This window comes from Mustela nivalis (genome assembly GCF_964662115.1).
Source record: "Mustela nivalis genome assembly, chromosome: Y".
NCBI lineage: Eukaryota > Metazoa > Chordata > Mammalia > Carnivora > Mustelidae > Mustela > Mustela nivalis.
Genome location: NC_139041.1, coordinates 36,440,413 through 36,464,535, shown reverse-complemented (window position 1 = coordinate 36,464,535; position 24,123 = coordinate 36,440,413). Strand labels below are relative to the sequence as shown.

The 24,123-nt window shown below is 47.4% G+C and overlaps 1 protein-coding gene across 2 annotated transcripts; it reads right to left on the bottom strand.

Moving 5' to 3' along the window:
• Window positions 1-109: 109 nt before the first annotated feature.
• On the bottom strand, window positions 110-22,473 carry LOC309856909 (cytokine receptor-like factor 2). 2 transcript variants are annotated; one of them, XM_082718699.1, is made up of 8 exons: window positions 21,860-22,473; window positions 12,656-12,758; window positions 10,918-11,081; window positions 9,352-9,485; window positions 6,791-6,953; window positions 5,372-5,477; window positions 2,916-3,000; window positions 110-1,070 (listed from the first exon to the last, which is right to left on the bottom strand). In XM_082718699.1, exons 1-8 carry the CDS (start codon window positions 21,939-21,941, stop codon window positions 795-797), a joined length of 1,113 nt encoding a protein of 370 aa, XP_082574825.1. In that variant the 5' UTR covers window positions 21,942-22,473; the 3' UTR covers window positions 110-794. The 2 variants fall into 2 exon arrangements, with proteins under 2 accessions (XP_082574825.1, XP_082574826.1); XM_082718700.1 differs by lacking the exon at window positions 12,656-12,758 and having other exon boundaries at window positions 21,860-22,203.
• Between the last annotated feature and the right edge of the window lie 1,650 nt (window positions 22,474-24,123).

Sequence of the window (24,123 nt, the reverse complement as noted above, 5' to 3'; positions counted from 1 at the left end):
AAACCTAGGAACATCCTGTACTTGAAGTCCAAGGGGATAAAACTGGTGGTGATCTCCACCGTCTACACAAACACCCACAACCTACTGAAGTCAGTAAAACTCAAGCCAGTTTGTTCTTTGGTCTCTTTATTTCCACTCACAAAAGGAGATGGGCACCCAAGGGCAAGATGCTTTGGGTGACTGCACACGGCATCGTAACGTTGGCTGTCTCTGGAGTAAAGGCCACGAGGGCGGGTGCCGAGAAACACAGAGTCTCGTGTAGCTAATGCCCCAGGGGTTGAAAAGTGGGTGTCTCTCCATCTCAGAGCAAGAACTGGGTGGCTGGTTGCCATCAGCAAGGCAGGTCTCCTTTCTCACCCAGGAGCAGGGAGCTCTGTTTCTGGGTCCTTGTGCTGCAGGACGGAAGAGCAGAGAAAATGCTCGGGAGTGGAAATGTGAGGGTAGGACGTGGGTGAGATGCACGGATGAAGGTGGTTTTGGGGCACCCTGGTCATCTTTCCTCATGATTTATGGGAAAACATCAGGCACAAGGAGATGCGAGCTCAAAGCAGGAATCACTCCAATGCACGGGATCTCATCTATGGTGATTCTGCTCTTGAGCCCTAAAGTAGCAACATCTGTGCAATGAGAGATGACCCAGTGGGTGCAATGGCATTAGGGGTCTTCAGTAATCCTCTCCCAGACACTGGCCGTGTTTCTGTTCTCTTTACCATGGTGTTGAGTCCCCTAGATGCTCCTCCTGGAGCCCATAACGCAACACAGATCCCAATGACGGCTTTTGAGTTTGCACACCCTCACAACATCACATATGAGTTGTCACTCATCACAAACGTAAAGCCCCCAAGAGAAATCTCCTCGCCACCTTGCAGGGGCTGGCAAGGGAGCCGGCTGGGGTCCCCGGAGGTCTCTTCCTCCTCCGTCTGTGGGCACAGGGAGCTGGTCGTCATGATGGGCATCTCGGCTTCATGCTTGACCACGTGGACAACTAGGGCCTCTTCTGGGACACACTCTTGCTCTGCACCCTCCATCTTATTCAAGTGGGCCACGTTCTGGGTGTCTTTTATCCACTCCTGTAGGGATGAAACATGGCTTCGTGAACCCAAGGGAAATGCCTCTCCTCTCGTGCCCCCTGGCTACGCATCCCTGGGACCCAGGCAGCCTCCCTCTGACAGGAGCGCCAATCCCAGGGAATAGAAAACACTGGCGTTCGTATCTGGTTATCTCTGAACTAAGCCCAGGGTGCTTTTTAGACCTGCTTTGTATCATCGGCCCCAAAAGCTGTTTGCAGAACCTCCGTGACCTTCTAAACGTGTCAGGGCAAGGAACACGCCTTCTGGCGTGGCTCTTCTCGAACCAGATTGTGTTTGCAAGTCGCCTGGTGTCTTGTGACCAGGGTTATCACTCAGCGGTGGGCTCTGGACACAGCAATTATAACAAGCCCCCCAGGGATGTCCTTAATGCTGGCGGGGTCACACCTGGGACAGGGGGCTCCGTGAGACTCTGTGCCAACAGGGGGAGTGTCCTTGCTCCTGCTTGGAGTTGGATGTCCCCTGGCCACCGCAGACGGCTTCTGTCTGTGAAACTCAACAAGCATTACTATCAGCCTAGTCACTTCCCACATCACACCTGCCACCCAGAGGCCCAACCCTCCCTTTTCCTCTGCCCTGTCGCTTCTCCAGGCTTCATCAGACCTCATGAAAATGGCACAGGAGCCCCCAGGTCTAAGCACCCCTTTGGGGTTTTCCCTGCTTTTCCGTGAACCCTCCTGCACCCTCACGTGCATATGAAATCAACATTTTCTTTTGTTAATCTGATTTTTTTTCATCTGGTTAATTTGCAGGCCCTGATCACAGAACATAAGAGGGTAGAGCGAAAAAAAATTTCACCCCGTTTTTTTTTTTTTTAACTTCCTTACACCTAAGTAGTTTCGAAATCAAACATGCTCCTGGAGGAGGTAGGAGAGTACACACCCTTCCCCAAAATAAACATGTGCCCATCCTAACACCCAGAACTTGTAAATGTATATTTATGCGGAAATAGCAACTTTGCAGATGTGACTAACGAAGGATCAGCGATGAGACCATCCTGGATCAGGGTGGCCCTAAATCCAAGGACGGTGTCCCCATAAGAGACAGAAGAGACACAGATGCAGAGAAGCCACAAGAGGGTGGAGGCAGAGATGGGAAGGACATGGTCACCATCCCAAGGACGTCTGGAGGCCCAGAAGCTGGAAGAGGCAGGAAGGACCCTCTTCTGGAGCCTTAGGAGGGAGCATGATCCTGCCCCGCCTGGATCTCAGTGGTCCTGCCCCACCTGGACCTCTGTGGTCCTGTCACCCCCCGCATCTCAGACTCTGGTCTCCAGGACAGGGAGATGATTAATTGCTGCTGTTTCAAGCCTCTGGTTGGAGGCAGCACCGGACAACTTCCGGTGCACTGTCCCTTAAAATCCACGGCACCGTCTGGTGAGCTCCGGGGTTGGGGCGCTGGTCCCGTCTCCCTAATTCCCAACAACTCACAGGCCTCCACGAGCCCTTATCAAGGGAACGAAATAACGATTGAAAACCGTTGAAAAGCGGAAGTTTCTGGTCTGTTTTCGGCTCTGCGGGTTGGGGGGAGCACGTTAAGAACACAACTTCCTGGTGAGATGAAAAGGCGACTGGGCTGGAAAATCCCGTGAGGGCACCGCGCTCTGGGGCTGACTGAAAGAGAAGCCGCCCTTTGAAACCCTCTCGGGACCTTATCTGTCTGCCCAGGAGCAAACCAGGAAGACGGGGGGGGGGTCGGTTCAGAAGAGGCTCACGGGCTCCCAAGGAGGCAGCTGGAATTCATGTGGGCTTTCAACAGGGTACAGGGGGAGGTGTGAGAGCGTGACAAGCACATCCCGTAGGACAAGCATGGGAAGATGGCCGTTACCTGGAAGTTACCCTGGTGGGATTCAAAGAGCCCAGGGAAGCTGAATTTGGGATCAGGCACCATGGGCATGAGGAGCTTCTGAACTCTGAAATGGACACGGAGAGCTTGGTCAGGTGGGCCGGCATTGTGGAGCGGGGCTGTGGGCTTTCAAGGGGCCGAGCATGGGGACACAGTCCCCCCTCAGGGACGTGGCTCCTGGATAGGACTATGTCTTCCTTGTCAAGACATACGCTCCCCCCTTCAGCTCCCCAGGGTCCCACCAGGCCCCTGACACCGTCCAGCGAGAAACTGTGGGGTTCTAGGGACGGACCCCCTTCCTGCACAATACTGATTCCCATCAGGCAGGGATTGCTCCTTCTCTTTCCATAAGGCAGTGGACTGAATGGTGTCCCCACAAAGTTCATCGATTGAAGCCCTATCCCTCCCTGCAACTTGTGTTTGAAGATCGGGCTTTTCGGGTGGTCATAGTGAAGGTTCCCTGAGTCTTAAGGGAGGGGCCTGATGGTGATCAGGATAAGCCCCCTGGACCTTTGGTAATTTGGGGCTGATGGCTGTTAAGATGTAGGACATATAGAAGGAGCTCTGTCTTCTTCCCCACCTGCCTAAAAACTAGGCATCCGTTTCCTATTTTGCAATGGAAATTTGTTTTTGTAAAGGTGCCGCCCTCTCATAACCAGGAAAAAAGAAAACAGATTGTACCACTGAGATATTTCCGCATAGACAGCCTTTCTCTACCATTAGTTTTATCCTAAACATTTCCTAGTCAGCTTCCCCGAATTTACCCGTAGAGCTTCAGGTCCCCTTTTTCTCTGCCTAACGACTTCTCCACAACCTTTGCCCTTTGTTAAACCAGCATATAAGCTCCCCAGACTAACGGCCACTTTGGGTTTTCACTTCTTGTCTATGACTCCTCCCTGCATGTCAAACTATAACATCAATAAAGAAACATATGCTTTATTTAATTAAAATAAAATTAAGCCAGATGTAAAAGTTAAATGTAGACGAACCCTTTCTAAAAGAAACAAGCAATAAAATAAATTAAATATTTTTTAAAAAGAAAGAAATATATGCCATTTCCCCTGTTAATTTATCTTGGGTCACTTTAATTCACAGGCCCCCAGGGACAGAACTTGAGAGTTTCTACTATAATCTACTATGCTCCAAATCTGATATGACTGGAGACTTTGTAAAAAGAGAGTGCGATTACAGGGATGTGTGGACTCACAGGGAGAAGAGACAAAACAAGAAGATGCTGTCTACATGCCAAGGAGAGGCCTCAGGGAAAATCCGCCCTGCCCATGCCTTGATCTCAGCGTCCCAGCTTCCAGAACTCGGAGAGGATTAATGCCTGTGATTTGAGCATCCCCCATCTTTAGTCCTTTGTTACGGCCACCCTAGGACACGATACCAATATAGTTGACTTTTCACCCCTCACTGTGAATACAGGCTTCCCTTGAAGACAGGGCAAGTGCTAGTATTTTTCAGGATTAGTGCCCCTCAGTTTCCCTTGGGGGTGATTATCAGCTCTGTATTTAGAACACCAGCAGACACCCTGATCTGATTGTTTTGTCTCCTCCGCAGCAGGGCACTGTTTGGTGGCATCTGTTGGAGAGGGTAAAAGCGAGGTGATAATGCTGGAAAGGTCACGGACAATCTGCAGGAATTAGGAGATGCACCCCCTTGCTGTATCGGGCTCGAAGGGGGCCCGTGGCCATTGTCCCACTTCCCCTAGCACAGACCCAGCCTTAGGGCTCCAGGATGGTCCTTTGTCTTTCTCTACATGTGACCCCCAGTGTCGCTATGGAAACCTCATCCTAAGAAGTGAAGACGGTGCCCACTACCTTGGACATCGGTACCCTCACACGTCAGCCAGACGCCTTGGTACAACGCAAGTCGGTTTACATAAGGTTGGAAATAGCAGTGGTTAAGTTGTGAAGAGGGTCAGCAAAGAAAAGCTATTTAATCATTTTTGAGATGCTGTCCGCGGGCTCAGAGAATACTGTGTGGGTGTATCTGTCACTGGGTTTGAGAAGTAGACGAGGGTCTATGTGCAATTCTCACCCTTTCCACCCAACAAAAAAAAGCTCAATAAGTCTCAATGACAATTGAAAACTGTTTTAAGCACTAGTCACTCTAACACTTTAGGTGGACACAGCTCCGTGGGGTCTGTGTTGGAAACAAACTAACCCTCAGATAGGAGTTAACACTCATATATGGTCCTGTCTCTACGACACTATTTCTCAATGAATTCCCCAGGTATCTCTGCATTTTTGAGATTATTTCTGTCAACTTTCCTGTAAGACATTCTTGGCGACACGTGATTGTGGGGGACGTGATGTCCACCTCAATAACCCTATCAGATGATTCTCTTTCTCTTTTCCACTTCATGGGCAAACAGCAACCAAAGCCCTCTCTCCCATGTGTATGACAAGACCAGCGAGAAGACGCATCCTTACCTCCGTACTTTCCATAAAGACAGAAGAAGAAGGAACACGGTCAGCAAAGCAACCATGCTGGAAATTAAAACAAATTTTGGGACAAGCTTTTTCTGCTGGCACGAATCTAAAGGAAAAAAGAATGAGTGTTGTCAGTTTTCAGGATGATAGTAAATTGGTCTCCAACATCCCATTTTCCTTCCTTTATAAATGGCGATGTCTACAAATCTTGATTTCAGTGGGAAGTATCCTGGGAAGAGAGATGGTCTGTCTCAACAGGCACACCTCAGGCAGTCACTGCAGGAGGTGGGTAGAGTCGACGCACAGTTGTCAGGTACCTGTGTTACCAGCAGTGTCTGAGGCTACTGAGGCTTGGTTTTGGCTATCCTTTGTCTTCTGTATCTATCGATGTATCTATCTATCAATCATCTATCCATCCGTCCATTTATCTATCCATGCATATCCATTCAACCATATCTAACTATTCATCCATCCCTCCTCCATTTATCCATCCATCATTCTATCTATCCAACCATCCATCCATCCACCCATATCTAACTATTCATCCATCCAACCATCCACCCATCCAACCATCCACCCATCCATCCATCCATCCATCCAACCATCCATCCATCCACCCATATCTAACTATCCATCCATCCATCCATCCAACCATCTAACCATCCAACCATCCATCCATCCATGCATCCATCCATCCAACCATCCATCCATCCATCATCCATCCATCCATCCATCCATCCATCCATATCTAACTATTCATCCATCCAACCATCCACCCATCCAACCATCCATCCATCCAACCATCCATCCATCCATCCATCCACCCACCCATCCATCCAACCATCCATCCATGCATCCATCCATCCAACCATCCATCCATCCATCATCCATCCATCCATCCATCTATCCATCCATCCATCCATCCACCCATATCTAACTATTCATCCATGCAACCATCCATCCATCTATCCAACCATCCATCCATCCATCCATCATCTGTCTATCTTTCCATCTATCACCTAGCCACCTATCCATCTACTCACCCACCCACCATATCTATTTATCTATCTATGTATGTATCTATCTATCCATCCATCAACTCATTTATATCTATGGACTGTGCATTTATTTACCTATCTGTCATGATCAATTCATCTATGTCATCAATCTTCTATTTGTATATCTATAATATATGCCTGCATCACCCTAACAACATTCATAAATAGTACTTATTATTATTGATGCTCTTAATAAAAATAAAAATGAAAATGAGCCCAATAGGGTAGACAGCCTGGAGAGAGAAACAATTGGTTTCAAATTGATCTCTGAAGTAGGAGGTGAGGTCATTCATTTTTAGGTGCCCCTAAGCCTCTCTCCCCTAAAAGACAAGGTAGAGCACTGCTGTGTGACAAGCCTTACCTCTCAGCTCCCCGCTCTGCTGGTGTGTCACTTCTGACCAGTCACTTGGGTATGTGTCAGGGCCATAGCTGGACTCCATCGTTTTCACTCTGGCCCGGAAGAAATAACATTTCTCAGCATCCAAGCCATCTGTCGTAACATTGCAGGTTTCTTCCTCCTTGGACTGCAGAGAAAAAGCAAACACGGTGATCGATGACTTGACCTAAACCCTTTAACCATGTACTAGAGAGTCATGTAAGATTCCTACTTTTCAGCATTCCCACTCTTGTTGCACTTTCTCTATCGGCCTAGCAAAAACAAATGCAGTGACAATTTCTAGATGCCCCTCCAAGAAGAAACAATCCCTTGTAACAGACACGACTACATATGTTTTTAAGAATTACTTGGTGAGGGGCACCTGGGTGGCTCAGAGGATTAAAGCCTCTTCCTTCGGCTCAGGTCATGATCCCAGGATCCTGGGATCAAGCCCTGCCTTGGGGTCTCTGCTCAGTGAGGAGCCTGCTTCCTCCTCTCTCTCTCTCTGCCTGCCTCTCTGCCTACTTGTGATCTCTGTCTGTCAAATAAATAAATAAAATCTTAAAACAAAACAGAAGAACAAAAACAGAATTATTTGGTGAAAACTTACTCCTTCCAAAAAAAGTAACTTTTTGGAAAGAATACAAAATTTACTCATGTTTATTTTGGAAACTTTAGAAAACATACACACATACAAACACACAACAAAAAAAAACATAAAACCTCCTTCATTCTAGCTCCATGATATAACTGGTGGCTCTTACATATTTTGTCATATTGATGTACCGTAATTTGACTCTCTTCCTAGTGTATGGCATAGAGGAAACCTCCAATGCTTTGTCATTATTTTAGCTAATCCTTCAATAGACGCCTCTGAGTATAAAACCTCATGCACATTTCCAATCCTTTCCCTGGGATTAATTTCTTAAAAAAGTGCTCAACAGATCAGAACCAGGAGAAGTTTTTAACGTTTATTAATGCTCAACATCCTTGCCCAGTATCACATTTTGTGATTAGCATAATCTTTAGGTGGAATCTGGTACCCACCTATTGCTTTAATCTGTATTTCTTTGATGCGTTTCATCAAATCTCATCTCCATGATTGCATTTTACTAGACCAGCAATAGATCAGTTTTTTTTTTCTCTTTTCTGATACGTCCCCTCCTGTTTTAACTGCCTTACACTGGTATTCTCACTTTTATCCTTATCGCTATATTTATTGTACCATTTCCAGATTTTGGCATGTGTTGCATGGGCAATGCGTCCGCTTAGGGTTTGCCTCCTCCTACAGAGGGTTCACTTTATGAGAGTAGAGATTCCCGTCTGTTGACAGGCCCCATTGTTGTCTCCATATATGTGCCTGGTCCAACTAGTGAACATAATAATAATGAGGAGGAGTAGTGAGTGAGTAGTACGTGTGCGCCTAGTGGTAAGACTACCCGTAGTAAGAGTGAATTTACTCAATGTTTTTCATGTGTTATCATTTCCATCCACAAGTTGCCCTTGCTAGGTGCGACTATTATGTCCTCAGTGCTTGGGGCATAGTAGATACTCAGTAAGTATATCTTGAATGAATGTTGAAGAAAATCCCTCCCAATACCTGTAACTGTGGCAGGTATCGACTGTCCTGGGCTGAGAAGTTCAGTTACACTCACCTACCCTTTACTTCCTGGATGGTGCTAGGAGATATGGTCCTTCTGGTTGACCTCCTTATCCAAGTCTGCAGAGCTCGATGGACACAAGTGTACTTGCAGAATGGTGGAGTCCCTGAATTCTGAGATGGGCAGGGAGCTCATAGTCCAAGTAGCTTAATTACTCTTGTCATGTTAGACCCTTATCTCTAGGAGACCCCCTTCAAGCCAACTTTGAGCTGCACATCTCCAGGAATGGGCATCTCACTGTACATGATTTGGGTGATTCCGTCTGCTCTCTGCAGAATTTGCCCATTAGTTCCAGTTCTGCTATTGCAAGGAATTTAATCCCTTGTTTATACAGTGGTTATTTCATTATTGAAAGACAATTGTGAGCCTCTGGGTCATATGATCTTCACATAATTTTAATGTATTCCATAGATTATGCCCATAGACACAGAACCAGAAAGGTTCTCGTATGTTCAAAAAGCATACAAAGAAGGCTAGATGGCACAGTGTGATGATGATGAATTTCATTTGTCACCTTGGCCAGGTTTGGTGCCCAGTTAATTAGATGTCAGCCTCCATATTCCCGTATAGGTGTTTTCTAGAAATGATCAATGTTTTTAATCAGCCAAATTTAGGTTACTCTATAATGTCGGTGAGCCTTACTCACCCCGTCGAAGGCCTTGAGAGGACAGACTGGAGCTTCCTAGAGAAGTCTCAAGACCCTAATGGAATCCTGTCTGGGTTTCCAGCCTACCGGCGTGAGACTTACCTGTCCCTATAATCTCATAAGCAATTCCTTAACATAAATGTCAACATCTGTCTCTGTGTCTCTCCATGTTTCTCTCAGCTACCACTTGGGGATTCTTACTCACACTTGCCCTGAGGAAAAGATGCCACCCCACTCACCTGCCACTCAGTGTCGAACATACTCTTGTACTGGATTTCGTAGAGGAGACGCTTGTAGGGGAGATCAGAACAGGTCACTGTGATGGCTTCCTGATGCCACTGGAAGTTCAAGTCTTTCGGGGAGCTGGGTTTCACTAAGACACAGAGACAACAAAATGATCACCACTTCCACAGAGATCCCACGTCTCTAAAATTATCATTGTAAGTTTTCTTAGACTTGTGCTCTTCTGCCTACATGAATCCTTCCCTTAATACTTTATAAGATTGGCATTGGGGGGTCATTTGTCCTCATTACATCTGTAGCATTGGTTTGAACCAGAGCTCCAAGGACCTATATGTATGTTGTAAGAGGAACTCTTTGAGGTTGTGTGAAAAACTCCTATGTATGTTTTAGGGGATGAGTAGTGTCCCCCTAAAGAAAGATGTATGTTGAAGTCCTAGCCCCTATATCTCAGAATAGAACTGCATTTGGGATAAATTTAGGTATAATTATTAATGAAAAGATGGGTTTTATTGGAGTAGGGTGTGTTCTGCTCCTATTTAACTGGTGTCCTCATAAGAGGGAAACAGAGGCACACAGCAGGAAAAGGGTATATGGAGGTAGAGGTATAAATGGGGCTAATGGCTCTACAAGTTGAGGAACACCAAGAGTTGCCAACAGCCACAGAAACAAAGAGAGAGGCATGGACCGGATTCTCTCCCAGAGTCTCCAGAAGGAACCAGCACTGGCCACACCTTGATTTCAGATGCCTGGGATCTTCTTAATTGTGGGAGGACAAATTTCTCTTGTCTTAAGCCACCCATTTTGTAGTAATTCATTGCAGTAGCCCCAGCAAACTAAAATGAGGACAGAACATGGACCATGCCATATGGGACTCCTTTCTAGAAAATGAATGCTTTGGTGAGTTAAATGGTGTCCACCAGCAAGTATGCCCAAGTCCTAACCTCTGGTACTGTGAAAGCAGCTTTATTAGGAAACAAGATCTGTGCAGAAATCATCAAGATAGAATGAGGTCATCCTGGATTAGGGTTGCCCTAAATCCAAGAGCGAGTGTCCTTAGACAGAAGAGGAGAGACACAGACACAGGAGAGAAGCCACATGAAGATGGAGGCAGAGCTAGGAGGAACATGGCCACAAGCTCAGGGATGCCTGGAGCCCCAGAAGCTGAAACAGGCAGAAAGGACCTTCCCCTAACCCCTGAAAGGAACACAGCCTTGCCCCTCCTGGATCTCAGCAGCCCTGCCCCGCCTGGATCTCCAACTGTGGTCTCCAGAGCTGGGAGATGATTGATTTATGTTGTTTCAAACCATCGGGTTTATAGTCATTTCATGTGACACCCTTTTGTAACCCCAGATAGACAGCCAACCCTGAACACTCCTAAGAAAAACCAGTGGGGTGGTATGGAGGGCAAGATGTCCTTCTCTCTCTCTCTCTGGTGGAGGGCAGAGTGTCATACCACATCTTTTCCCAATGCATGTATCAAGATGGATTTTCTAGAAGGCCAGTCTCTTCTAAGTTGGAGTAGGAAAGGATCCCTGGGCAATGAGTTTGTTTTTGGTACTTACAGTAAGCACTGATCCATTGGCACTTGGTGAGAAGGCGATGTGTTGCATTCCAGATGGAAAAGCACAGAATTTCATCTTTTTTTGCCTCCAGGAGGCATCCAGCAGTGCGACTTTGTTGAAGAATATAGTTGGAGCATTGGCTATTTGTCTCATCACTGCTTAACCTGAGGTTAAAAAAAAGGGGACCCATTCAGCCATAGAGGGTCTTTGAAAATAATATCTTCACACATCTACAGGCCACGCCTTTGCTCCACATCTCTGCAACAGACTCAGATTGGGGACCCCCTTCCCTAGCTTCAAGGACCCTTTCTTACAAGCACAGTAAGAAGTGCCCAAACAGAAATCATCCACTCTCTCAAAAGGTTAACCTTCTAGAATCTCCCCTTAGATGGGTTGAATGGTGGCTTTCCAAAAGGCATGTTCATGTTTTAATCCCTGGATTCTGTGCATGGGAGCTTATCTGGAAATATAGTCTTCACAGGTGTGATTAAAAGAAAGATACCAAGATAGGATCATCTTGCATTAAAGTGGGTCCTAAATCCAATGACACTATCCCTATAAGAGACACAAGATGAGACACGGTCTCAGAGAAGAAGCCACATGAAGTTAGAGACTGAGATGGGACGTGGCCACAAGTCCAGGGATGCCTGGAGCCCAGAAGCTGGAGGAGGCAGGAAGGACCTTCCCGGGAGCCTCTGGAAGGAGCACAGCCCTGCCCTGCCTGGATCTCAGTGGCCCTGTCCCGCCTGGATCTTACACTTCTGGTGCCAAGAACTGGAAGAGGATGGATTTCTGTTGTCCTAACCTGCTCAGTCTGTGCTACTTTGTTATGGCCACCCATGAAAACTAATAACAAATACGGCTTGACTTGCAGAGTCATCATGCCCTTGATTTGAACAGGCACTTTAATAAGGAGGTACCAAGATTAGAGATCTCCCTGGGGCTTCGTACAATATGAAGAAAAAAACACGGTTCCCAGTTAAGACCAGTTCAGGCTCTGTCTCAAAGTCCTCAAATCTAAGCAATGACTCAATGAAGAATTGTGTCCTCTATAATGATTAAACCGATGATCAAGTGACTTACCGGTGCGATCACCTAGGAAATCCAGCACTTTCTTTTTAAAGCTTATTTTCCCAGTCGATTCACCTTAAACTGTCTTGCGTACACTTAAACCTCTTGCATATACTTTCCCATTTGTGTCATACGCTATCAAAGTGCAAAGAATCAATCACACATCACACATCTCCCATTCACAGAATTAGGACTAAATTATTTAGAGAATCCTTTCCTCCCACATTTATACCCATGTCTTTGAGCATGGAAGACCAAAAAAGCCCATGACAGGGAGATACGTTTTCGGAAGGTGGTGGCTGGTGAGCTGGCGTGAGAGTGTCAGATGGTTAACGTTTGCCATGGCCGCATAGAACGTTTCAAGGGAACAGGGCTCCCTTTGAAGGTATCTGTTGAGACATCGCAAATGGTCCTGGATGAACAAACACCTTCTGGGGGTCCTGGTAAAAATCTAGGTAGTTTTGAGTGTGACTTGGTCATCACTTGGTTAGGAGGCTTGGGGAATCTGTGGTTGCTGTTGTGGTGAGGGCTCGAGCCTAAACAGAACACACACATTCACACTTGAACATTCTGATCCTCACACCTTCATGACCTGGCGCTGGCTGCGGTCTTAGAGGAAGAAATATTTGCACGCAGAGCAGGATGTTCCCTTCCTGGGGGCACTTACTTGTAGAGGAACGTCAAATTTGTCCCAGAGACCTTGCTGGCATTCCACGTGACCTGCACGGTTTCAAAATTAAAGTTGATAATCTGAAGTTGCAATGCTCCTTCTGGGTGAAAAGACAAACAGAGGATCTTTTGAGGCCATGCTGAAAACAGATGGAAATCTGTCAAAGGAAACCAGCACTTTTGTCGTACAAATGAAAGAATGCTTTAAAGGGACAGAGAAAATCAAGATTTTCACAAATAAACCACGCATTAATTATGTCACTAAGAGCCTCAGGATATATAAATGTTGCTCAGAACAGAGGCATGAGCCAGCAATAAGATTACAGCCACTTTTCTTCTTGTGTTTGCAAGAGATTATGACCTTTAATTAGTATGATGGGCAGCTACTGAGTATCGACTGTGTGTCTGATGACATCATCTTTTGGGGGCATGCAGGGGGGCATTAGACACTGTCTCCCAGCCACCCAACTCGCTGTCTCACTCAGAACACCAAACATGACAACTTGAGAAAAAGCTCGCTGACAAATGAGTCCTTTGGTCTTGGCTTTTCAAGTGAAAGTCTTGGGTATTTTTGATTTTCACGGATGTTAGTCATTGTGAAAGTCGTGAATGGGTGTATTCTAGGATTGAGCAAACATGCTGTGATAGTGCGGGTAGCAAGAGGCAAGTCTCCAACTGTCAGAGGAGGGAGTAACAATTTGGGGAATATGGAAGGCTAGAATGAACTCAGTGGTGTTGAGTTAGAAGTGGAAGTATTTAGGACAGGTAGATAGATGATAGATATGGATAGATAGATAGATAAAAGATGATGGATGGATAGGTAGGTAAGTAGATAGATAATGAAAGGGTGGATGAATGAATGATGGATGGATGGATAGATAGATGATGATGATGATAGATTGATAGATATAGGGGTGGATGGATGAATTGATAGATGGATGGATAGGCTAGATAAATAGATATAGGTTTGATGATAAGTAGGTAGGTAGATAGATAATGGATGGATGGATGGATGGATGGATCAACAGACACATTTCTAACACCAGCAGGTTGTGGGGGACAGGAAGGTGAACAGATACATGTCCACAAATGCCAATAAGGAGGGTCTGGAAGCCCCTAGATCAGGACCTCATACTCCACATTCAGTGCTGGGTTCAGCTCCCCCATCCATCAAGCAGGAGGCAAAGACAGGTCCTTGCCCTAGCTCTGTTGGCTCAACCGCACTGTGAGGTCTCCAGGCTGGATGGTTTGGCCTGCTGAACATTCCGGAGGCCACATTCCACTCCGTGGTCTGGAGTTAACCATGCTGTCTCGTCATGGCCTCTCGGCAATCCCAATCCAATCTTGTATTTCCCTTACATGTTTCTCAAGACCTCTAACCGATGTTCTTATGCAATTGGCCAATGACTATCCACACGGTGGAGATGGACAAAGCCCACCCAAATGAAAACAAGCAGAAGACAATTTTTTCAAAGCTTTCAGGATCAGAGAGTCGAGCACCATCCCTCGCATTTGGCAGAGACTTAAAGGCAGAGGGAGGAGTGGGAGAGCCTCATAGCCAGGCAGGGGTGGAGGTGGGGCACGGACGCTCAAGTCTGTCCTGATGGAGGCTGTTGGCACAGGGGTAGCTGCAGATGGTTCACTAGAAGCAGAGTGTCTGGTGGGATTGGTTTCATGAGCATAATTGGGTTTTTTGTGCTTGGTTCAGCGTTGGAAGCTGGGATGAAAATTAGGGAAGTTGTCAGATATTAACTCAAGGGGCTGGTTTCCCGGGCAGGCTGCCCCAGGTTGTGAATCAGAGCTCTGTTTTCCTAGACTGTTTGGCCATTGTCCATCTGCATATTTTGTCTCTCGGTTTCCTGCATTTTGGCAATCTGACCGCCATTCACGGAGACCCCAACGAGTCCTCTCTGTGCTGTTGTCAGCTATGTTATCTACACTCTTCTTTTTCCAATGTCGTTGACGCCCCCGATGTCACCCACGGTGCCCAGTCCTGGGCTCAACGTGTAGAAAAATGCTCAGGAAAGATGTGCTGAATTGGCAACAAATACAGACGTTGAATTCTGTGAAAAATCCCATCATAAACTCTGGGATTTTTATCCCAGGGGATGGGATGTCTGGTTGACTCAGTCGATTGACCATCCAGCTTTGGGTTGTGATCTTGGGGTCATGAGGTGGAGCCCTCTCTCAGGCTCCATACTCAGCTTGGAGCCTGCTTCTCCCTCTCCCTCTGTTTCTCTCCTCTCTCTCTCTCTCTTTCAAATAAATAAATCAAATCTTAAAAAAATAAAAAAATTAAAAACCACACACACAACATTATGGGACTCTAGATCTATCCTGACTTCTGAAAATCAAAGGTAGAAGGAAGGATATAATTGGTCTTTGAGTTTTTAAGGAAGACTTCCTCACGCCTGCGGTGTACAGAATACTTCTGTTTTGTGCTGACCACTGTTCCTGACGTAACCGATCACACAGTAGATGATCTCAAACTTGATGCACTGGTTCCAGAAGTAGAAGAGATGTTGGGAAAGACCTCCTAGCTTCTGGAAATCCCTGACCTTCAGAAGAGGAACTAGTGCCCACTTCTTATGGTGAACACCTTCGAAGGCTCTGAAAGGGAGGGGAGTGTACAGCTCAGTCCTCGGCAAACATTACAACAGATCTTTGGACCGCCGTCTGTGGAAGATGTCTAATGGATAAACAAAACACCCCAGGGCATCAGCAGGAAAGGAGAAGTGTTCTTGTGGTTCATTCCCTCCCCCATATGGTGAGCCAGTTGCTGGGAGAGTTTGCAACTTGATCCGACTTGAAAAGGGGAAAGAAAAGGAAGTCATCGTGTGTCTGTGGCTTCTTTGCTAACTGTCCAGAATCGATTCTGACATGCCCTTGGAGTCTAGGTGAGGGACGTGACTGGGGTTCTCGCCACCGGGGCGTGGGCAAGACTTCTCTGAGAAGGAGAAGGAAAGCGTGGAAGGCGTTCTGCTGATCCTACAAAATGCTTTCATCCTACAAAACGGTGCTCTTGAAGCAGACTCTTCAGTGGGGCATGAAAGCAGGTCTGAGATCCGCAAGCCATCTGTAAGGGCTTCGGTGTGGTTTGCAAAACAGAAAGGGAACTTCTGCTTCCACACTGGGTCTTCACCCCTGCCCTGCCCTGTCCTGTACTCTGTCAGGGCAAATTGAGTTTAAAAATAAAACATGTAGGGCACCTGGGTGGCTCAGCGGGTCAAGCATGTGCCTTTGGCTCAGATCATGATCTCAGGGTCCTGAGATGGAGCCCCAGGTCAGGCTCCACACTCAGAGCAGAGTCTGCTTGAGAGTCTCTCTCCGTCCCCGCTGCCCCTCCAGCTTGTGCTCTCTCGGTCTCTATAATAAATTAATCAATCAATTAAATAAAAAGGAAGACATGCTTCCCTTCCATTTCTTGGAGAGCTTCAGGAAACTTGTAAGATCTTTCTCCATCTCTTTGACATACATGCACATCCTTTTACAAGTTCGTAAGCTTTCCCCCAGGTTTAGGGCTCAGGATTATCTTTTCTCAGACACCTGGAAAATTACTCTTGGAAATGCAAATACCAAGGAACGTGATGTTCCGTTTCTGTGTGAGGGTTAAGTCTGGTGCCAAGTTATAAAACAACATCTAGTTGTAAAGATAGGAGTTTACTCTCCCATTGGATAAAACCAACTAGCTGACACAGATGGTCGCTCCAATTACCGGGTGAAATGAGGGAGAACTTTGTGGGACAAACAGTGCTGAGGGGGTCTCATACTCGAGAACCAGCAATTGTTTATTCCCAGAGATTGTGTATCATGCATGGTGCTCACCAGCTCTAAAAAAAAAGGGTTTCTGTGTTTGCTGAATTCTTGTCTTTGTAGATCTTTTTTGCGCATTGTGTGTGGTGTGTATTGCCTTCTGGTTAAATCCTTATTTAATAATAAGGGGTGGCTTTTCTCTCTCTTCCACCTTTGTGGACGAGGCTCCTGGGTTGGCAAGCAATTTTGTTTCTTGCTAAATTTCCCCAGCAGGGTCAGGAGCATTCCCCAGTCCCCAGGAACTAGCTATGCTCCTGGGCCTTGGGTCTGTCTGCTATTAGCAATCCTGGTGGCACTGTTTCCATTGAGCAATGCCATCTCACTCTGGTGATCCCAGCGTCCCCATCTTTGAATGTCAGCTTCCCAACAAAAAAGAACGTGGGGACACCAAAACTGGGCTATTTCTCCCCTGTAATTGTTGCTCAGAAAGTACATGTTGATTTTACCAGATATGATGAACTGATTTGGACACGTCGAGAGGCAAAGGCACAAAACTGCAAATTTACCTGAGGACCTATAATGCAGGCAGCCCCCGTGATAGAATCTGTCTGTACAGAGAGAGAAGGAGGCAAAGAAAGATCCTTGGGACCCTGATTGCCGGACTTCATCAATAGTTCTCTTGTATCGAAAATTTACACTCTTGTGGAGAACCCCTCACGCACTAGATGATGGAGACAGGGGAGGAGAAGGTCATGAGAGAGAAAGAGTTTTATGGGGATAGAGTTTCAGTTGATGAGACGTTCTAGATGAGAAAGTTCTAGAAAATGAGAAAGTTCTAGAAATGGGTGGTAGGGATGGTTGGACAACAAATGTACTTAATGTCACTGACCTGTGCACTTAAGAAAGATGAAGAAGGAATATTCTATATATAGTTTATGACGATTTTTTTAAAAAGAATAAGCAACTCAATTTTGTAAAAAATTGTATGTACCACCATTTAAAAAAAAAAAGAATAAGCAACTTGATTTTATTTTAAAAAATGTATCTACCATCATTTTTTAAAAAAGAATAAGCAACTTAACTTTGCAAAGCATTGTATCTGCCCCCATAATTTCATGATATTTCCTAAGTCATTGCTCATGCTCCAGACTTGGGAGCGTCTACCCCAAAGAACGGCTGAAATGAATTTCGCTGCCTTGCTTTGACGCCGACCAGGCAGATGCTCTAGTCTGGGGCTATCGGGGCAAAGTTGTTTCTTCTTCTTCTTTTTTAAGATTTATTTATTTTGAAGACGGAAAACGTGAGCACGTGCAGAGGAGAAGCAGCAGGAGAGAGAATCTTGAAGAAGACTGAGAGCCCGACCCGGGACTGGATCTCAAGACCCTGAGATCACGGTCTGAGAGTGGGATGGTCGACGGGCTGAGCCATCCAGGTGCCCCCCCCCCGGGCCAAATTCTCAAAGCCGTGTCTTCGGACAGAGTCGCGGTGGTCCATGGCTAAGAGGGCGTATCATTCAGCCATCAGAAGGAATAAAGGACCTACTTGCCCTACGATGCGGCTGAAGTATGAACCCACGAGGCTGACGGACAGACACCGCAGAAAAAAGTGGTCAGATACCGTGGGGACACCGTGAATATGGGATGTTCGGAAGAGGGAAATCCACAGACACGGAAAGCAGGTTAGCGGTTGTCAAGGGGCTGGGGACCGGATCGGGAAGGGGGCTGTCTGGGTTCTTGGGTTGAGAGTTTCCATTTGGGATGATGGAAGCCTTCTAAAACTCATTGCATGTGTTTATGAATTGCCTAAAACTCATTGAATTGTGCCCTTTAAACGGACAACTTATATCCCAATAGAGCTGCTTCCAAAAAACAGCAGCAACAAACCAACAAAAAACCATGTCCTGTTTCAGTTTCCTGCCCCGTCCCAGCTCCTGTGGACGTCTCGCTTGATGGAGACCTTTTCGACCAACACCGATGAGCAGGGTTTCCCCCCAGCAAAGATCTTGCAATGGGAACCTGCCCCAACAGCTGCCCCATGTCAAGGACCCAGCCGATTTTCTGCAGATGTGCGTTGGATTCCAACACCCTCCCGGAGCTGCAGGGAAATCGGGAGCCCGACGCCTCTGCAAACAGTGGGACGGCCTCCTGCAGGTGCACCATTGAAACGCCAACAATTTCCTTCCTGGGTCTCGGTTCACTGCACACAGAGAGTTACGCAAAAGATGATTCAAGAACCCCACGCATTTGCTTCGAGGAGTTTGGAGGTTCCCAAGGGACTCTGCCCCCAAATAGGCTTGGGTATTTCTGAGGTTAGTACGTGAGATCTGATCAAAGCCGTGGGTGGCGTGGGAAGGGGGGCAGCCCAGAAGGCCTTTCAATCACCAGCCATGTTCCTGGGGCCTGCGTGCCTCAAGGGTCGAAAACACAAACAAGCAGGAAGACGGCACGGACCCAGGACATTAGTTAGATGGGAAAGTCTGAACCATTCTTATCTGTCCTATCGGCGAGGACACAGGACTCGAGAGGCGGCAAAGTGTCGTCCCCATATACAGGCAGGTCCCTGATGGGGTGGGAAGCCCCACATCTGCCCCTACCCGGGCCTTGTCTGCAGGAAGGAGGCAGGCCAAAACCACACCATTGCTCAGCCCTGGCTGACGCCGACGGGGTCCCCGCGATACCAGAGGGACATCCGGTTAAAGTGCGATCGTTCTGGTAAGGTGACCGCCATGAATGCTACGCTTTGGACTCTGACTCTGTTTCTCCCCGCTTCCTTCTTTATTTACTGGGCAACCGACACACAAAGGCAAAGGCAGCTGCACCGGGGACGTCCCCCTCCAAGCCCATCCCCACGTGGACACCGTCCAGAGTCCATCTCATGCCGGTCGGAGATGTCCTTGTGGTCCACCCGACCCCGCGAGGGCTCCCCTTATTCCGCTGGATGTCCACGCCGGCTGTGACCCAGGCACCCACATCTCCATTATGCACGCACGGAGCCCTGATTATAGATCTCTCCCACCCGTGACGGGGGCCGCCGCTAATGGCTACCTGCTCATACATCCACCAAGACCCTATTTCCAAGTAAGGTCCACAGGGAGGTTCCAAGGGTTCTGAATTGAACACTGGAGGGGAGTCCCAGCTGAACCCACAAAAGGAGGGCGTGTTACACACACAAGGGTAGAGGGACAGTAATCGTTAGCATCTACGGTCCTAAGATACACCAGGCAGGGAGAGGTGTGTTAATGGCGGTACCCAATATGTCTTGGGCCGTTTGTGTGCACAGAAGACTGGCCTTGAGACTCCCTGCAAGTCTCATGAAGCATCGGCAACATGGCAGGTGGGAATGAAAGCCAGGGTCCTCGCAACTCCTGGGTGCAGAGGCAGCGGGATGTCCGGTCTGGGTCCATCCTGTCTCTGAGGGAGGCAGGTGCCCAAGGAGACCTTCTACAGAGCTGCCATCTCCGGCACGTTGGTGGCCCACCTTGGCTTTCCCCATGGATGGTCACCTCAACGTCACCCACCTGCAAGGTGGTTCCTGGTTTACTCACACGGCACCGTCCCAACAACCACAAGCTCAGACGTGTCCCACACGACCACCTTCAGAACATCAGAAATCGTCAGATAAGCATCACCTTCCACTCTCTTGCTCGCCTCCTGCCCTAACCCACACCTGAGTATCAGGTCTCTACTGCATGTGGGGGAAGCATCTGATCGTAATTAAAGACCCCTCACCCTTCCTAAATCTGCACATGAGGTCTGTGAGCTCACGGGTTCCTTCTGGCCGAAGGTGCGTCATCCCACAGGAAAGCGAAAATTGCCCCTGACAGAAATTCGACCTGAACCCCCCTCGTGAGTATGTATGTCCGGTCATAGCCGCCCCTTCCACATCTATGGGATCCTAACTCCTGCCATTGGCCGCTGTGACCCAGGGTTACTGGATGTCCCGTTGCATTCCTCAGCGGACTGTGGGTGCACAGGAGAAGTAGGAGGAGTTTTCCTAATGCTGTGCCCCTGTGGGACCCCAGTTCCCACTACTTAGTTTTCAAGGCTTTTATGCGTATAACATCTCGGGCGCGAAAAGGCAACTCCACTGAAAGAAAAGGAAGCAAACCCCAACCCTCGTTCACAAAGTGTTTTCTAACAAGTTACTAGAAAGCCATACCCTGGCTAATTGAATTTAAATGAATAAAAATAAATAAAATAGAAATAAAATAATAGTTACAGAAAGGATCTGAGTGTGTTGGGCACCTCTGGGTACAGAGGGTCCCCACATGCACCTGCTCTAGGATCAGAACCCAGAACTGGTCTAAATTGTGCTTTTCTTCGTGTAACTCCGAGACTGGGGTGTTAGTGAGGGAGACAGAGATGTCAGGAACCACTGAGAGACATTTCAGGTTCACGGGAGGTAAAATGTGGGTGCAAAGTGTCATGGATCTGCCTCGATGGGGGGGCACGTGGCAGATCTGATCTGAGAATGTGACAAGGGACCAATGGGTGTCTCACAGTTTAAGAATTAGGTTAGACCCCGTACAGCTCCAGCCTTGGGAGACCCCTCACAAAGGCTCTTTGGGACTCTTTGCTGTGTCCGCTGGAACCCCGAGGCACCGTTATGAGACTATAGCAAACGGGGTTCACGGAGACTTGTAAACCTCCACGGGTGGTTTGCAGGATTCCCTGCAAGTGAAGGGGATACTTCACAGACTCCAAGTCCCTAACCTGTCATCCCCGGCCCCCTGAGCCACCCCGACATTAGAAAATCCAATCAGACCTCCTCGGGCACAAGACCTGCCCCACCATCCCCACCATAGCTGGATCTCTCCACTTGCCTTCTTTCGGGGGACCCATGTTAGCAAAGCGTATCCCAGGAGCACACACCCTGGTGGTCATGTTCCAGAAAAAAGCCCAGGAACAGGTCCTGAGAACGCACAGCAAGGTGGGAGCTGGGATCCCTTCAGGAGACACGGCCATGGGCTTCAAGGATGAACCCACAGATGGACGGCTCCAAAGCCCATGGCGGGTGCAGACACGCCCTCACCTTTCCCGGGGGTGACACAAGTTCATCCCCGACAGGTCTATAGTCACTTAAACAAAGTGCCTTTGAGCTCTTGGAAGAAACAACAGGGAAGCCACCCAGAATCTCAACGCAGCAGACCTCACACTCTTTCATTTACTTATTTATTTATTTCGTGCATTCGAACCGAATGCATTCCAACTGGGTCCGTCATGAGCCCTCTGCAAACAGGTGAGCAGGCCTATGGAGGCTTGGGAACATGCATGCTCCTTGTTACTATTACAAAAAAAAACAAGCAAAGGGAAACAAAAAAATACAACAGTCGCAAAAGATAAACACTGAGAGATGGGAAGGAAGGAAAGAAGAAAGGAAGGTTGGTTGGTTAAAATAAAAGACATTTTATTCACACAAGTGGCCACATGGCCACACAAGCATGGCTTACCCAGTGCTGAGTCTTCTGAAACCGTCACGTCGGCCAGGAGGAAGAGGGCTGCCGATGCCCAGGGCAGAAACACGGACCTCATACTTGCGGAGAGACACGAAAAAGAGTGAGCCGAAGGTCTGTGCCTTCATGGTTATTGTAAAGAGGTTACCCTATTCTTAAAGAGTGGAACAGGAATAAGGAAATGACAACGGGAAACAGAGTCAATCTTTACTTAAAATGATGACTCTTGTTTAAAAGAGAAAAAAAAAAAAAAACCACAACAGAAACCCAAGATCACTCTTGCCCACGCGCAGCCCAGGAGGAGCTGGGCTGGAACGCGTTGCGGCTGGTGGGGAGGCCTGTGGGGCGAGTGAGGTCCTGGAGGCGCTCTGTGGATGGTGGGCGTGGTGGGTCATCTAGCGGTGAAGACATTTCACCCATCCCGTCGGGGGTCCATCCAAGCTGGGGGCGAAGGTGTTGAGCCTGGTGTCCATGAGGTTCACGTTGGGGAACTTCCAGAATTCCAACGAAGAATCATCGTTGGCTGGACGTCAGTGAGGACACCAGTTGCTGCGTGTTCCTCAAGAGCACAGAGCTAGGACTGACCATCTGCGTCCACCACTTCTGTCTTCAAATACACTCCTGGGAGTGGGTTCTCAGGGCTGTCGATGAAAAAAGAAAAAAAAAAAAAAATCAGAGAATGCCTGGCTGGCTCAGTCCGTGAATCATGTGACTCTTGGTCTTGGGGGCATGAGTTCAAGCCCCACATGTCAGGGTGGAGATTACTTAGAAAAATTTTTTTTCCTAATTCTTTTAATTTAAAGTCTAAATTTTTTAAATTCAAAATTTTTTTAAGTAATATTCACAGCGATTACTATTCTGGTAAAAAACAGTCCATAGCTACAAAGGACTTTCACAGACACGGAATCTGTAAGCAAAAGGACATAAGCCAAAAAAAAAAAAAAAAATCCAACACCACCACCAAAAAAACAGGAATATCTTCATTTTAGAGTGAAATCTGTGTTTCTGGGAAGCGGGGCATGAGCTGAGTGGCTTCCGATCACTTAAGTGCAGGCTGATTCAGGACTTCCTGACCCTTGACCAGCAACTCTTCCACCCCAAGCATCCTCAAGACCAGAAGTCCCAATGGGTCTCACTGACCAAACATCATGGTGATGGTAGCCCAGACATTCCTGCTGGGATTTCTAGAGGAGAATCAGGCTTCTTGCCTTCCCAGCTGCACAAAGCTGCCTGCATTCTTTGACTCCTAGACCTACATCCCTCCAACCTCTACGTCCGAGGTCACAGCTCCTTCTCTGACGTTGAACCTTCTGCCTCCCTCCTCTAAATGAGGGCCCTGTGCCCATCTAGGTAATCCACATGGGTCCTTGGCATCTCCAGATTCCTAATCACACCTGCAAAAGCACTTTCGACTTGTAAGGTAGCAGATGCCTAGATTTCCAGGATTTGGATGTGGACATCTTTGGGGAGGGTTGTTCTGTTTCCCACACAGGGATTAGGATGTAGAGACCCTAGTGTGAGAGCTGATAGGTGATAGTTAGATGGACAGATAGATACATGGTAGATGGTTGATTGATAGATAGGTATGTAAGTAGGTAGGTAGATAAGATGGACGGATGGATGGATGGATGGATGGATGGATGATGGATCAATAGATACATACAAACATACATACATAGATAATGGATACATGGATGATGATAAATGAATAGATGATAGATCAACCAATCAAAGGATGGATGGATGGATGGATGGATAGATAAAGATAATGGATGATAGATGGATAGATACATACAAGCATGCATACCTAGATGCTGCTGATGATGATAATAGATTGATAGATAGATAATCTGCAATGTAAAGTGTTGAGTAGAATCCCTAGTCTCCACCCACCTGATACTAATAGGACCCCCACCATATCATGACACCCAAATGTTCCCAGACCTGTGCCCCCCTGGAGGGCAAGTGTCATCTCTTAACTCCCCTCCATCACCCAACCTACCTGCTGCCCTAGGGAAGTGGGATTTTCTAGCTCTTTTCCAAGGGGGTCTCATCCTCCTGAAACTTCATTTCAGGATGTTTACATACAAAAGGGAGAAATGCCAAAGTACACCTTTAAAAGAAATGGTGGGGCAGACCAATTCGAGATGGCCAAGTGTAGCATTGGCTCTTCTGTGACTCGGGAAGTGTGATTTGGTGAGGTTAGAATTTTATGGAGGGGCACCTGGGTGGCTCAGTGAGTTAAGCCTCTGCCTTTGGCT

Excerpts from the sequence above, each read along its gene's own strand:
- LOC309856909 (XM_082718699.1), bottom strand. The coding sequence starts at position 21,941 with ATGAGGTCCGTGTTTCTGCCCTGGGCATCGGCAGCCCTCTTCCTCCTG. Across the intron at positions 11,082-12,655 it reads AATTTGACGTTCCTCTACAA|GTTAAGCAGTGATGAGACAA; the intron begins GTAAGTGCCCCC and ends TTTTAACCTCAG. Across the intron at positions 6,954-9,351 it reads TGTTCGACACTGAGTGGCAG|TCCAAGGAGGAAGAAACCTG; the intron begins GTGAGTGGGGTG and ends TTTTCTCTGCAG.